This window comes from Lampris incognitus, chromosome 15 (assembly GCF_029633865.1).
Source record: "Lampris incognitus isolate fLamInc1 chromosome 15, fLamInc1.hap2, whole genome shotgun sequence".
Classification (NCBI taxonomy): Eukaryota; Metazoa; Chordata; class Actinopteri; order Lampriformes; family Lampridae; genus Lampris; species Lampris incognitus.
This window is the reverse complement of record NC_079225.1, coordinates 46,634,386-46,647,402: the sequence shown is the minus strand read 5'-3', so window position 1 is coordinate 46,647,402 and position 13,017 is coordinate 46,634,386. Positions and strand designations below refer to the sequence as shown.

Sequence of the window (13,017 nt, the reverse complement as noted above, 5' to 3'; positions counted from 1 at the left end):
ATAGATAGATAGATAGATAGATAGATAGATAGATAGACAATAAAAAGGTAGAGGAAGGGCAAAACTTCGTGCTTGTGTATCGTCGGGTTCTGATCGGTCCCATCCTGAAGTAGTGTTGAGACATATAAAATGAGCATGTCAGAAACACACACAACAGCTACAGTGGATGCTTTTGAAATTATAATTTCAGGTGACCAATCATTTACCAGCAAGCTCATGACTGATGGTGAACAGAGTAGTGGTGATAATCTGCTGTACTTCTGATGCTAGCCTTTGTAGTATTTGGTAGTCATGTTATGTTTAATCGTAGCATCACGTTGTAAGAGGAAATTCGTTCATCACTAAAGCAGGTTACCCCTTCATCTTCTAAACAAGAGCAGCTGCAGAGCGCAAACCTCAGCCAAGACAGAACAGTTTCTTCCAATAACATCCCACACCAAGAACTATCTATTTCTGATAACTAGAAAGTCCATTTCCTGGAGAAAATGTGTGCTGCAGCTGAAAGTGTTGGGAAGGTGGTTATGGCGCTTTAAATCAGTACATGAACAGAACCGTGACAGCAACAGTCCTCTCCACCTGATGAGATGCTGCTACTATTTTCTGTGGGAAGATTTTTCTCCAAAAAAGTTCAAATCCCAAAACGTGAACAGAATTTCCCCATCACACAGTAGCTCCTTTGTCCAAGACTTGGCTGATATAGAGAACTGCATGACAATGCATCTACCATTTTCGAGATATCTTGTCTCCACATGGACAGCACAAAACAAACTCAGAGACGGGAGATGAAAGCATAAGGACAATACAGTGCGTATCCACGTCAACTGCTATGAATATCTATATCCTACTACACTTTCCACCTCAGACAGTTGTGGCATGTCTATTATCGTCTCCCAGTCACTTAAAACCTCCTAATTTCTCCAGTGCTCCTTAATCTTGGTCAAACCCCTCCAGTTTCATAATTAGTCCTGCCCTTAATCACTGACCTCCCATTCACGCCCACTTTGTCTTCAACGATCACTCTGAGTGGCAGAACAATGGCAGTTTCAGTGAATGTCGTGAAGGTAGGTATCATGATGCATGCTCAGCAACCCAGGCAAGAAAATAAAGAAGGCTGAATCAGTTCATCTGGACCTCTTCAGACTGACAAAGGTCACTTAGTTGAGTAGCTGTCAATTAACGTTGAATCAGGACGTCCGGGTAGTGTAGTGGTCTATTCCGTTCCCTACCAACACGGGGATCGCCAGTTCGAATCCCCGTGTTACCTCCGGCTTGGTTGGGCCTCCCTACAGACACAATTGGCCGTGTCTGCGGGTGGGAAGCCAGATGTGGGTACGTGTCCTGGTCACAACACTAGCGCCTCCTCTGGACAGTCAGGGTGTCTGTTTGGGGGGGGGGGGGACTGGGGGAATAGCATGACCCTCCCATATGCTACGTCCCCCTGGTGAAACTCTGCACTGTCAGGTGAAAAGAAGCAGCTAGTGACTCCACATGTATCGGAGGAGACATGTGGTAGTCTGCAGCCCTCCCTGGATCGGCAGAGGGGGTGGAGCAGAGACCAGGACGGCTCGGAAGAGTGGGGTAATTGGCCAGGTAAGATTGGGGGTAAAAAAAAAGGGGGGGGGGAGCATCTGTCTCCCACATTTGACCGGGCCCTGTCCAACATATACCTCTCCCACTTCCGCTCTCTTCCTGTTGTAAAAGCCTCTTGCTTGAAGAACAGAACATAAATGAATGAATATCAGCTCAGACTTGCACGTTACTGATGACAACGTCTACTGAATATTCATCAGTCTACCTTGATGCACAATCTATGGTTTCTCTGGTGGATGGCTGACCTAGTGGTTAGTTAGGTCAGCCCCCTTAACAGACATGGCCACCGGAGAACTTGTGCAGGAAAACTGACCTCCTACCTCTGCCCCAATCAGAGGGTGAAAAGAAATGCCCCCTTTGGAGAATTTACAACATTTGTTAAAATGTAAAACCATAATCCTAGAAAGTTGAAACAGTTCATCCGGATACAACGTTTGATAGACACCTTTCATCACTCATAAAACCATAATCAAATACTTCAGCAGGTAATAGAAGTAATTTCCTCCCAGAATGCCTTGCAACTCAGATTTTTCAAGACCTGCCTGCAGTCAGACATGTATTGTATAACATCTAATTCCAAAGTGATACAGTATGACTTCTGCAATTTTCATATTCATTTCACTGGGGGTTTTTTTTGTGGCTTTTTTTATTTAATAGTAATAGTAAAGAGAGAAAGGAAAGACAGGGGATGACATGCAGCAAAGGGGACGGGCCAGATTCGAACCCAGGCTGCTGCGGTCAGGATTCAGCCTTCTGTGGTACACGCTCTACCAGCTGAGCCACCGGGGCACCCCTGACTTCACTGTTTTAAGAGTGTATGCCAATAAAGATAAGTACTGCAATGTAATAATGTAAATTAATGCCGTTCCTTCTTTGAACATCTGTTATTATATGAGAACGGTTGTCTGACTGTGCGATCTGTTATCAAACACAGGTTGCCACTATGGGAGCATAACAGTCATGTTTACCTCCCTCATTAAAATGACTTCCAATTATAGCCTCATCACCCCTGCCACCAGACGGAATGAGTACAGTTACACTAGTCGGTCAAGGGGGTGTCCGGGTGGCATGGCAGTCTATTCCGTTGCCTATCAACACGGGGATCGCTGGTTCCAATCCCTGTGTTACCTCTGGCTTGGTTGGGCATCCCTACTGACACAATTGGCCGTGTCTGCGGCTGGGAAGCCTGATGTGGGTATGTGTCCTGGTCGCTGCACTAGCACCTCCTCTGGTCGGTCAGGGCGCCTGTTCAGGTGGGAGGGGGAACTGGGAGGAATAGTGGGATCCTCCCACGTGCTATGTCCCCCTGGTGAAACTCCTCACTGTCAGGTGAAAAGAAGCGGCTGGTGACTCCACATGTACTGGAGGAGGCATGTGGTAGTCTGCAGTCCTCCCCAGGTCGGCAGAGGGGGTGGAGCAGAGACCGGGATGGCTCAGAAAAGTGGGGTAATTGACCAAGTACAATTGGGGAGAAAAACCACAAAAAAAAAAAACTACATCACAAAACAAATTAACACAACATCCCTAGTGAAGTACAGTGTTAACTTAGAGGTTGGACAAACAGATTTATGATCATAAACAGGTTTCTGTACCCCGTTATCGAGGTGCCCTGAAGCAAGACACATCTCTCCAATGTTCTAATGCAGCTGCTCAATAGCCAGCAATAGAAGACTGTGATTGTACTGGTCAGCTCCAGCATGTGAAAATGTGAAACCCAATAATTGTGAAGCTGGGCACTTTGTCAGCTGACTCAACCTGGATAGATAAGAGGCACAAAAAAAAAAGACGGTAAAGAGGAAATTGGATTTGTTGTACCGGCATAAACCTGCCACCGTCGTACATGGATAAAGCACTCTCACAGCATAACAACATTCCTCATCTTTGTCAGCATAATTTTCGCTTCACCTTCATATCACAGCCGGCCATGCCTCATCATAACACCAACACATGTATGATGGCTCTGTGTGTTTTACTATCGGGGTGAAGCCAATGAGTTCTTTATCGTCTGCAGGCACGCTGGGCTTTGAAGGTAGGTTGAAATACAGCGTTCAGCTCTGTGCTAATCCTCAGTGTCATTTTGAGGGAAATTATGTCAGGTCTTTGTAAATTGATTTAAAATGATTTAGCCGCTCCCCACCTGCCACCCAGTGACTGCTGGGATAGGCTCCAGTATCCTCGTGACCCTGACAGCAGGATAGCGGTTTGGATAATGGATAGACTGCTCTTGCAAACTCCACACAGAGGACGCCCCCCAAGGTCAGACAATCTCGGGGTTCGAACCCAGGACCTTATTGCTGTGAGGCAACTGCGCTAACCACTGCACCACCGTGCCGCCCCCATCGAGTTCCCTCCCACAGTCTAAAGACACGTAGGTCAGGTGAATCAGCCATACTAAACTGTCCCTAGGTGTGACACTGTGTGCGTGTGTGTGCGTGTGTGTGCGTGTGTTTATATGTGTCAGCCCTGTGATGGCCTGGCGGCGTGTCCAGGGTGTCTCCCCGCCTGCTACCCAATAACTGCTGGCTCCAGCATCCCCATGACCCCGACTGGGATAAGCAGCTTGGATAATGGAATGATGGACGGATAAGCTGCTCTTGTGTTGAAAGAAAACAAGTTCCTATATAGAATAATATTGATAACCTCTAATACCAATTAGGAGAAAGCCAGATCACTGAATATACTGGAAGAAACACAAAATAATTTGTCATACTATTCCCTTCACTGATGTTTTTCACTGTATTCACAGTATCTGTAATGATTTCAGGGAGACTGGCAGCTGAGAACCCAGATGCACACCTCAAGACAGGCAGGTTTAAGACACAAAACAGTTTACTTTGGTCAAAAGGCAGGCAGAGGTCAGAACACAGTGAAAACAGTTCGATATGCGACCAAAGCTGACAAGGAGCAGGAAAACGGATTCAGACAGGTTCAGGTTACCGGGGAGTCAGTTCAAAACAGGCGACCGGAGCAGACAAAGGGCACACAGAAGAAGTCCAGAAATCAAGTTGCTGAGTCAAAACACGGGCAGCTCAGGCAGAAGAACAACAAGGGAAAAAACACGTGACAATCTGGCAGAGGGCAGTGAAAGGGGCTTGGTATAAGTACTTGTGGGTAATGGCGAGCAACGAGCTGCAGGTGAGATGGGCAGGGAAATCAGGTGAGGGCGGTGGAGTGATGGCCAGGCAGGAAAAGGAGACGGGATCTGAGGTTATGAACTGGACAAACTGGTGGACCTCGTATCAATTTGGATATATCATTCATAATAATAATGAGTCGATGTATCTTTATTCTCCTTAATCTGCTTTATGCAAATGTTGGTGGCTTATACACTCACACACCAAAGAGAATTCAAAATATATTGACACAGAAAAGTCTATCATCAATTAATCCCATGGATATCAAGATGAACATTTTATTTGAATATATGGGCCAAATGTCAACAAGAGCTCGTATGAGCTAGTACGCTCCTCATGCATTTAAAATATTTTTAAAATAGTGTGATGTCGGGCTAACTGTTGATAAATTACATCTAGTTTTGATTCTAGGTCCTTCTGTAGCAGTGCTGTGGCAGCTTTCGTAAAAGTGAGGGACTTGCACAAAAATGACTGGCACAGCGACACCTCATCATTGTATTTGTTCTGAGGGCGGGGAGACAGAACAACAAGGCAAGATGGTTTCATCGTATTAAGGACTTTCTAGCTATTGTCCCAATATCAAACAAACACTGTGCCTGTCAGACATACTTGCTACTTCACCATCACTTACCCCGTTGAGCCGATGACTGTGTAACAACATCAACATCAGCCCCTTCAGTGGCTCCTCCATCTGGGTCACAAACTGCACAGATGGCTTCCTTCGGAAACACCACAGGTCCACCGCCCGGGCTGCCACCTGGCAGGCCTGCAACAGGAAGGGGGCGCTGGGGAGCAGGAGATCGGAATTCCTGCACACTTCCACCAATGCCTCCAAAAGGTGGTACACTGAATCCACCAGCACACTTGCATCCTCACTCTGCCTTAACCACGCCACCTCCAGGCCACCATCCTTTTTGTCCACTCGGCAGAGGCCACATAAGCTCTGGAGAAACTGCTGGTGGTGGAGCATGGCTCTGCTCTGAGGACCACCTTGACAGGTAGGGAATAGAGGCTGGGGGGTTGAGACACTAGGCAGAGGAGGGTCTACGGTTTGCTGGGAGTCCACGGTGGAGAGGAGGGTCTCTGTGTTGTTCTCTGTACCGCAGCCTGAATCTGGGTTAGCACTGGAGAGCTCCCTCACCAGGTCCAGCAGGTCCGAAGAAAGGATGTTCATTGTGTTGTCACCACCTGAGTTGTAACAAATCAAGTGTGACTTTCATTATTCGGCATCTGAAGCAATTTAAATGTAAATAGAATTACAGTCCACATTGAAATAAAAAGCATTTCCTGCAGCGTCCCTGTGCAACAAGGAAGGTTGTCAAAACACGTTCAGTAGAGGCATTAATGACAGAATTATTATATTCACAATATAATATGACCTTGCTATCACAACACCGAGATGAAAATGTGTATTTCAAATCTAAAATGAATGGAATCTACAGTTTCCTATAAATGAGCTCAGTGAAGTTCTTGCATGAACAATGTACTGTACACACTGCACAGAGCAGACTCCCAATTTGCTTTTTTCTACTTTCCATCTTTTGTATGCGGTATCTTTTAATCTTCTTCTTTCGACATGTTCCCTGTTTCTCAGGGGTCGCCACAGCGGATTTTAGTTTCCATCGGTACCCTGTGAGGGCACAGCACCAATGGTGGCCTCGACCGATCCGGTATGGTCTTGTCAATCCGCATACTGATCTGGCAAAGTTTTATGCCGGATGCCCTTCCTGACACACCCACTAACCCTATGGACGGAGGCGCTGGATGCCATCCCGGTAGTCATGCACTTGCACCCATGCCTCTCGCCATGCCCAGCCATTTCTAATAAACCGTTTACATAGTTTTGCTATTGTAACTCGGGTCAATTTGACCTTTGACAGCAGCACACCAAAGTCAATTTACATGGCCAGGTCTGTTGACCAAGCTGACAGAGTACTGCTGTAAAAGGGTATGCACACTCAGTCAACCCTGCTGTGTAAAGCCACTGTATTATTTTGTAGGTTACAATGAAATTTGTTGTTTGCATTTAACTTATCCTATTGTATAGGAGCAATGCGCAGCTGTGGTGGAGTGCCCAGGGACCAGCTCCACTTCTTTTTCCTATTGCCTCAGTCAGGGCCCAGTATGAACCCAACATGCACGTCTTTTTGATGGTGGGAGGAAACCGGAGGACCTGGAGGAAACCCACGCAGACAAGGGGAGAACATGCAAACTCCACACAGAAAGGACCTGGGACGGCCTGGGGTTTGAACCCAGGACCTTCTTGCTGTGAGGCAATGGTGTTAATCACTGGGCCACCGTGCCGTTAAATAAAAGAAAAATATAAGAAACCCAATAATAATAAAAAGAATAAAACATTCTGAATCTGGTTCTGACACATGAACACAGAACATCTTCACATTAGATGCCTCAGTATTTCACAGCAGGGCTGCAGTAAATGCAATAACACTCATATTTCAGCTGCTGATTTCCTTCAGTACTTCCTCTTCTCATAAAGAGCGGGCAACACTTCTCTGTCATCCAAGGTCACATGTGACCGATTATATAAAGACCAGACGAGCAGGTACACGAGATCGATGATATCCGGTATTTAGCACTTCCTCTGGTGGTCCGGACGAATGGAAACGGAACACCAATCTATAACATCATTTCGAGAGTTTTTTGCCTCGTGTGATAGAAGTCCTCCACTGGCCTTGTTTCCAAAGCAGCCCTGTTCCCCCAGGATGCCTTGCCACATTAATGACAGACAGGCTTGTTAACGCAACTCAACCAGCTCTGCAGTCTCACATACTGACATGCTGAACCAATTACCATTCACAACAAATTCTCTCAGCGCAACCCCCCCCCCTCCAAAAAAAAAAGAAAAATGTGCATTTTTTAATTAATTGCTCACTGTTCATTAATTGGACAAAATTAAATAAGCGTTAGGCAGTTTACTCATAAACAGTTACAAATGCACAGTGGTGCCAATTCATTGACATGTGCTTCTAAAAGTAAGTTTGGGATTTGGAAAAGGATCATGCCTATTACGTGACATAATGATCAACATTACTTATTATTTTCATATTTCCTGCTCCTAAATATATGATCTGTTCAGGACCACGTCAGTCCTCACGTGCAGAGCCCACATACACTACCGTTCAAAAGTTTGGGATCACATTGAAATGTCCATATTTTTGAAGGAAAAGCACTGTACTTTTCAATGAAGATAACTTTAAACTAGTCTTAACTTTAAAGAAATACACTCTATACATTGCTAATGTGGTAAATGACTATTCTAGCTGCAAATGTCTGGTTGTTGGTGCAATATCTACATAGGTGTATAGAGGCCCATTTCAAGCAACTATCACTCCAGTGTTCTAATGGTACAATGTGTTTGCTCATTGGCTCAGAAGGCTATTTGATGATTAGAAAACCCTTGTGCAATCATGTTCACACATCTGAAAACAGTTTAGCTCGTTACAGAAGCTACAAAACTGACCTTCCTTTGAGCAGATTGAGTTTCTGGAGCATCACATTTGTGGGGTCAATTAAACGCTCAAAATGGCCAGAAAAAGAGAACTTTCATCTGAAACTCGACAGTCTATTCTTGTTCTTAGAAATGAAGGCTATTCCATGCGAGAAATTGCTAAGAAATTGAAGATTTCCTACACCGGTGTGTACTACTCCCTTCAGAGGACAGCACAAACAGGCTCTAACCAGAGTAGAAAAAGAAGTGGGAGGCCGCGTTGCACAACTGAGCAAGAAGATAAGTACATTAGAGTCTCTAGTTTGAGAAACAGACGCCTCACAGGTCCCCAACTGGCATCTTCATTAAATAGTACCCGCAAAACACCAGTGTCAACATCTACAGTGAAGAGGCGGCTGCGGGATTCTGGGCTTCAGGGCAGAGTGGCAAAGAAAAAGCCATATCTGAGACTGACCAATAAAAGAAAAAGATTAAGATGGGCAAAAGAACACAGACATTGGACAGAGGAAGAATGGAAAAAAGTGTTGTGGACGGATGAATCCAAGTTTGAGGTGTTTGGATCACAAAGAAGAACGTTTGTGAGACGCAGAACAAATGAAAAGATGCTGGAAGAATGCCTGACGCCATCCGTTAAGCATGGTGGAGGTAATGTGATGGTCTGGGGTTGCTTTGGTGCTGGTAAGGTGGGAGATTTGTACAGGGTAAAAGGGATTCTGAATAAGGAAGGCTATCACTCCATTTTGCAACGCCATGCCATACCCAGTGGACAGCGCTTGATTGGAGCCAATTTCATCCTACAACAGGACAATGACCCTGAACACACCTCCAAATTGTGCAAGAACTATTTAGAGCAGAAGCAGGCAGCTGGTATTCTATCGGTAATGGAGTGGCCAGCGCAGTCACCAGATCTGAACCCCATTGAGCTGTTGTGGGAGCAGCTTGACCGTATGGTACGCAAAAAGTGCCCATCCAACCAATCCAACTTGTGGGAGCTGCTTCTGGAAGCGTGGGGTGCAATTTCTCCAGATTACCTCAACAAATTAACAGCTAGAATGCCAAAGGTCTGCAATGCTGTAATTGCTGCAAATGGAGGATTCTTTGACGAAAGCAAAGTTTGATGTAAAAAAAATCTTATTTCAAATACAAATCATTATTTCTAACCATGTCAATGTCTTGACTCTATTTTCTATTCATTTCACAACATATGGTGGTGAATAAGTGTGACTTTTCATGGAAAACACAAAATTGTTTGGGTGATCCCAAACTTTTGAACGGTAGGGTATGTGGAGATTTTAACTTCAAAATGAGAATTCCATTTGAAAGTAGTAAAGACCTATTCTCACAATCATTGACAGCCAAAATTAATCCAATTATGCTTATTAGGGCATCCAGGTAGCGTGGTGGTCTATTCCGTTGCCTACCAATACGGGGGATCACAGGACCGAATCCCCGTGTTACCTCCGGCTTGGTCAGGTGTCCCTACAGACACAAGTGGCCGTGTCTGCAAGTGGGAAGCCAGATGTGGGTATGTGTCCTGGTTGCTGCACTAGCACCTCCTCTGGTCAGTCAGGGCGCCTGTTCAGGAGGGGAGGAGGAACTGGGGGGAATAGCGTGATCCTCCCACGCGCTATCTCCCCCTGGTGAAACTCCTCACTGTCAGGTGAAAAGAAGTGGCTGGCAACTCCACATGTATCGGAGGTCGGAAGAGTGGGGTAATTGGCTGTGATCGGCAGAGGGGGTGGAGCAGCAACTGGGACGGCTCGGAAGAGAGGGGTGATTGGCTGTGATTGGCAGAGGGGGTACAGCAGAGACCGGGATGGCTAGGAAGAGTGGGGTGATTGGCTGTGATTGGCAGAGGGGGTGGAGCAGAGACCAGGACGGCTCGGAAGAGTGGGGTGATTGGCCGGATACAAATGGGGACAAAAAGAGGGGGGGAAAATCCACAAAATTTTGTTTATGTTTATTAAAGAATAGCAAGAATTTTAAGTATTGTCATTAACAAAGCAAATACTTTTTCTAACTGGCTGTTTCACAGTTATAGAGAGGATGGAGCATGAACTACAGACAATATTCTAACCTTGATGGTTGGTATCTATCTGGAAGTAAATGCTACAATAGACATGTTGCTGCTGTTAGTGTCCCACTCAGTTGGGCACTGTCCTGAATGAATGAATGAATGAGATGTAAACTTCTCCTTCATGCTATGAACACTATCATCAAGCTCCTGCATCCACCCATTAGAATCGTTTCAGCTACACCTCACTACCATCCCTTATCCACTCTGAATGTATGGTTTCACAATGAGAGGCACAGCCTTGCGTCTAATATGTCACAGGCTGTCCCTTCAGCTCTGTGAGATGAGGCGCTGTTGTCTCTGTGCCACGCTACCAAGACAAACTACATTATATGCTATTGTATGGTGTTAGGAGTTAATACAGCCAAGAACGGAAGGATTCCCTTATTACCCTATAACAACTGACTGTTGACATAACTTACCTTTTTTTTGTTTTTGGAACATTCCTCCTTTTTTCTCCCCAATCGGCTCTGTGCATAGCTGTAGTCCACTGACTTCCTGTTTCTACTGCAGCGGTCATACGAGTTTCCTGTTTGTTGGCGTGTGCTATTGACAATGGCCTATTTTTCATGATGCCTGCAAGATTTACCATGCAAGATTTACATCCGTCCGTCCTCTCATCCTCATAATTGTGGATGTAACTTGATGTGTACAACTTGAAACTTTTCACCGGTTTGCTGGTAGGTGCAGGTGAATGTTTGCTGGTAGGTGCAGGTGAACGTTTGTCAACAATTCTGTTTATGTTGTTGACATTTATCCATGCTAAATTTTGCAGGTATTGCGAAAAATATTCCATTGTCAATAGTACATGCCAACACACAGGTAACTGGTATGACCACTGCAGCAGAAACCGGAAGTCAGTGGACTACACTTATGCACAGAGGGGATTGTATCCGGCCAATTACCCCACTATTCCGAGCCATCCCGGTTGCTGCTCCACCCCCTCTGCCGATCTGGGGAGGGCTGCAGACTACCATATGCCTCCTCCCATACATGTGGAGTCACCAGCCGCTTCCTTTCACCCGACAGTGAGGAGTTTCACCAGGGGGATGTAGCGCATAGCACGATCACACTATTCCCCCGTTTCCCCTCCCCCCTGAACAGGATCCCCGACCAACCACAGGAGGTGCTAGTGCAGCGACCAGGACACATACCCACATCTGGTTTCCCACCTGCAGACACGGCCAGTTGTGTCTGTAGGGACACCCTAACAAGCCGGCGATAACACAGGGACTCAAACCGTAGATCCCTGTGTTGGTAGGCAACAGAATAGACCGCTACGCTATCCCCATGCCCATAACTTTTACCTTTTAAAGCATTGTATCATATTAATATGTGTATGACACATGACGATGTAATAAGATACTCTGTCATGTCAGCATCCAACCCTCAAATTCTCTTTAAGTACAAACTTGACACTTAAACTTGACTTGACCCATTGTCATTATTATTGTTCATTCATATATATGCAGTTAATCCAGTCCAGAGTCACAGGGGAGCCAGATTTTATACCTGCAGGTATTGGGTAGAAAGTAGAGAGACAGCCTGGACCGATCACCAGTCCATCACCGGGCCCTCACACATAATGACTCAAATTCCCATTTATATCGAAGGGCGATTTAGAGCCTCCAAATTCACCAGACATCTGAGTCTTTGGACTGACGATGTAGCACCCAGAGGAAACTCATACAAACTCAGGGAGGGCAAACAATCTCAACATGGGTTGAGAAAAATTGATCAAATTAATTATAAAAAAAATTGTTGGTGACAAATTTAATTGTGATTGGTTGTGTCGTAGCAGGGTTTCACAACATTTGGCTGTTGTGCTGCTTGCAACAAGTCGAACTGGAACGCATCAGCTCATAACACAAGCTGTGGTGAGACTGGTAAAGTGTAATGTATGACCTAAATCTAAATTTGGGAGCATTTTACACTGAAATCCTTCAAGAAGATGATTTCCTGCAAACTGTGCTAAACTAACATGAACTAAACTCAACCGGCATGGGAGAACCAACTGAAACGTGATTAATTCATCAATCAACATATCTATTATTCATTAAGGTCATTCCATTATACATCATAAAATACTAAAAGTATTTAAGAAAATAGATTTCTTTTTTAATCCAACTAGTTGATTAATCAAAGACATAATAGATGGACTAATCAGCTTTCAAATAACTGTTGGTTGCATTAGTAATGCAAATTCCACACTGGGGGGCTGGGGTTAAATTCATAAACCTCGAGCTGTGAGTCAACAATGCTAATACCTAAAACGCTGTTTTAGAATTATCATTATTATTATTATCAACATCAAAACTCGCCATTCACTTCACCTGCGCTCTCTGCCTCTGACGTCATCTTGGTAAGGAGCAGCTCCTGTCTTAGCCTCAGCACCTCTTCCTGCAGCTCCCGGGCTCTACGCCTCCAGCCTTCATCCTGCTTCTTCAGCCGGCAGCTCAAACCCTCTGTGTACTCTCTGCTGCTCTGACCCGAGGGCCGGCTTTTTATTACCGCCACTGCCAATGCCAACCGGACTTTCCTCATAACCATCTCCACAGAACCTGGCCCTGAAATCAGAATGTAGAGGCACTTCAACACTTAAGGGATTTGAAACTTCAGACAATTTTCCAGGTAGAATGGAGGAAAGTAGGCGATGAAATGACAGCAGTGTGTGAGGTTTCTGGATAGAACAAAGACTCGAATGCAGCATAAGACTTAGGACACAAGACAAAGCTCAAAAAGGCAGAGTC

General features: G+C 45.3%; 1 protein-coding gene across 1 annotated transcript in view; it reads right to left on the bottom strand.

The window, feature by feature from the left end:
• Window positions 1-12,811, bottom strand: part of mei4 (meiosis-specific, MEI4 homolog (S. cerevisiae)) — an 84,191-nt gene extending 71,380 nt beyond the window's left edge. Inside the window, exons 1-2 of the mRNA XM_056294241.1 lie at window positions 12,601-12,811; window positions 5,356-5,912 (exon numbers count right to left, since the gene is read on the bottom strand). Coding sequence (XP_056150216.1) covers window positions 5,356-5,912; window positions 12,601-12,811 — 768 coding nt within the window. The remainder of the gene's footprint in view (window positions 1-5,355; window positions 5,913-12,600) is intronic.
• Between the last annotated feature and the right edge of the window lie 206 nt (window positions 12,812-13,017).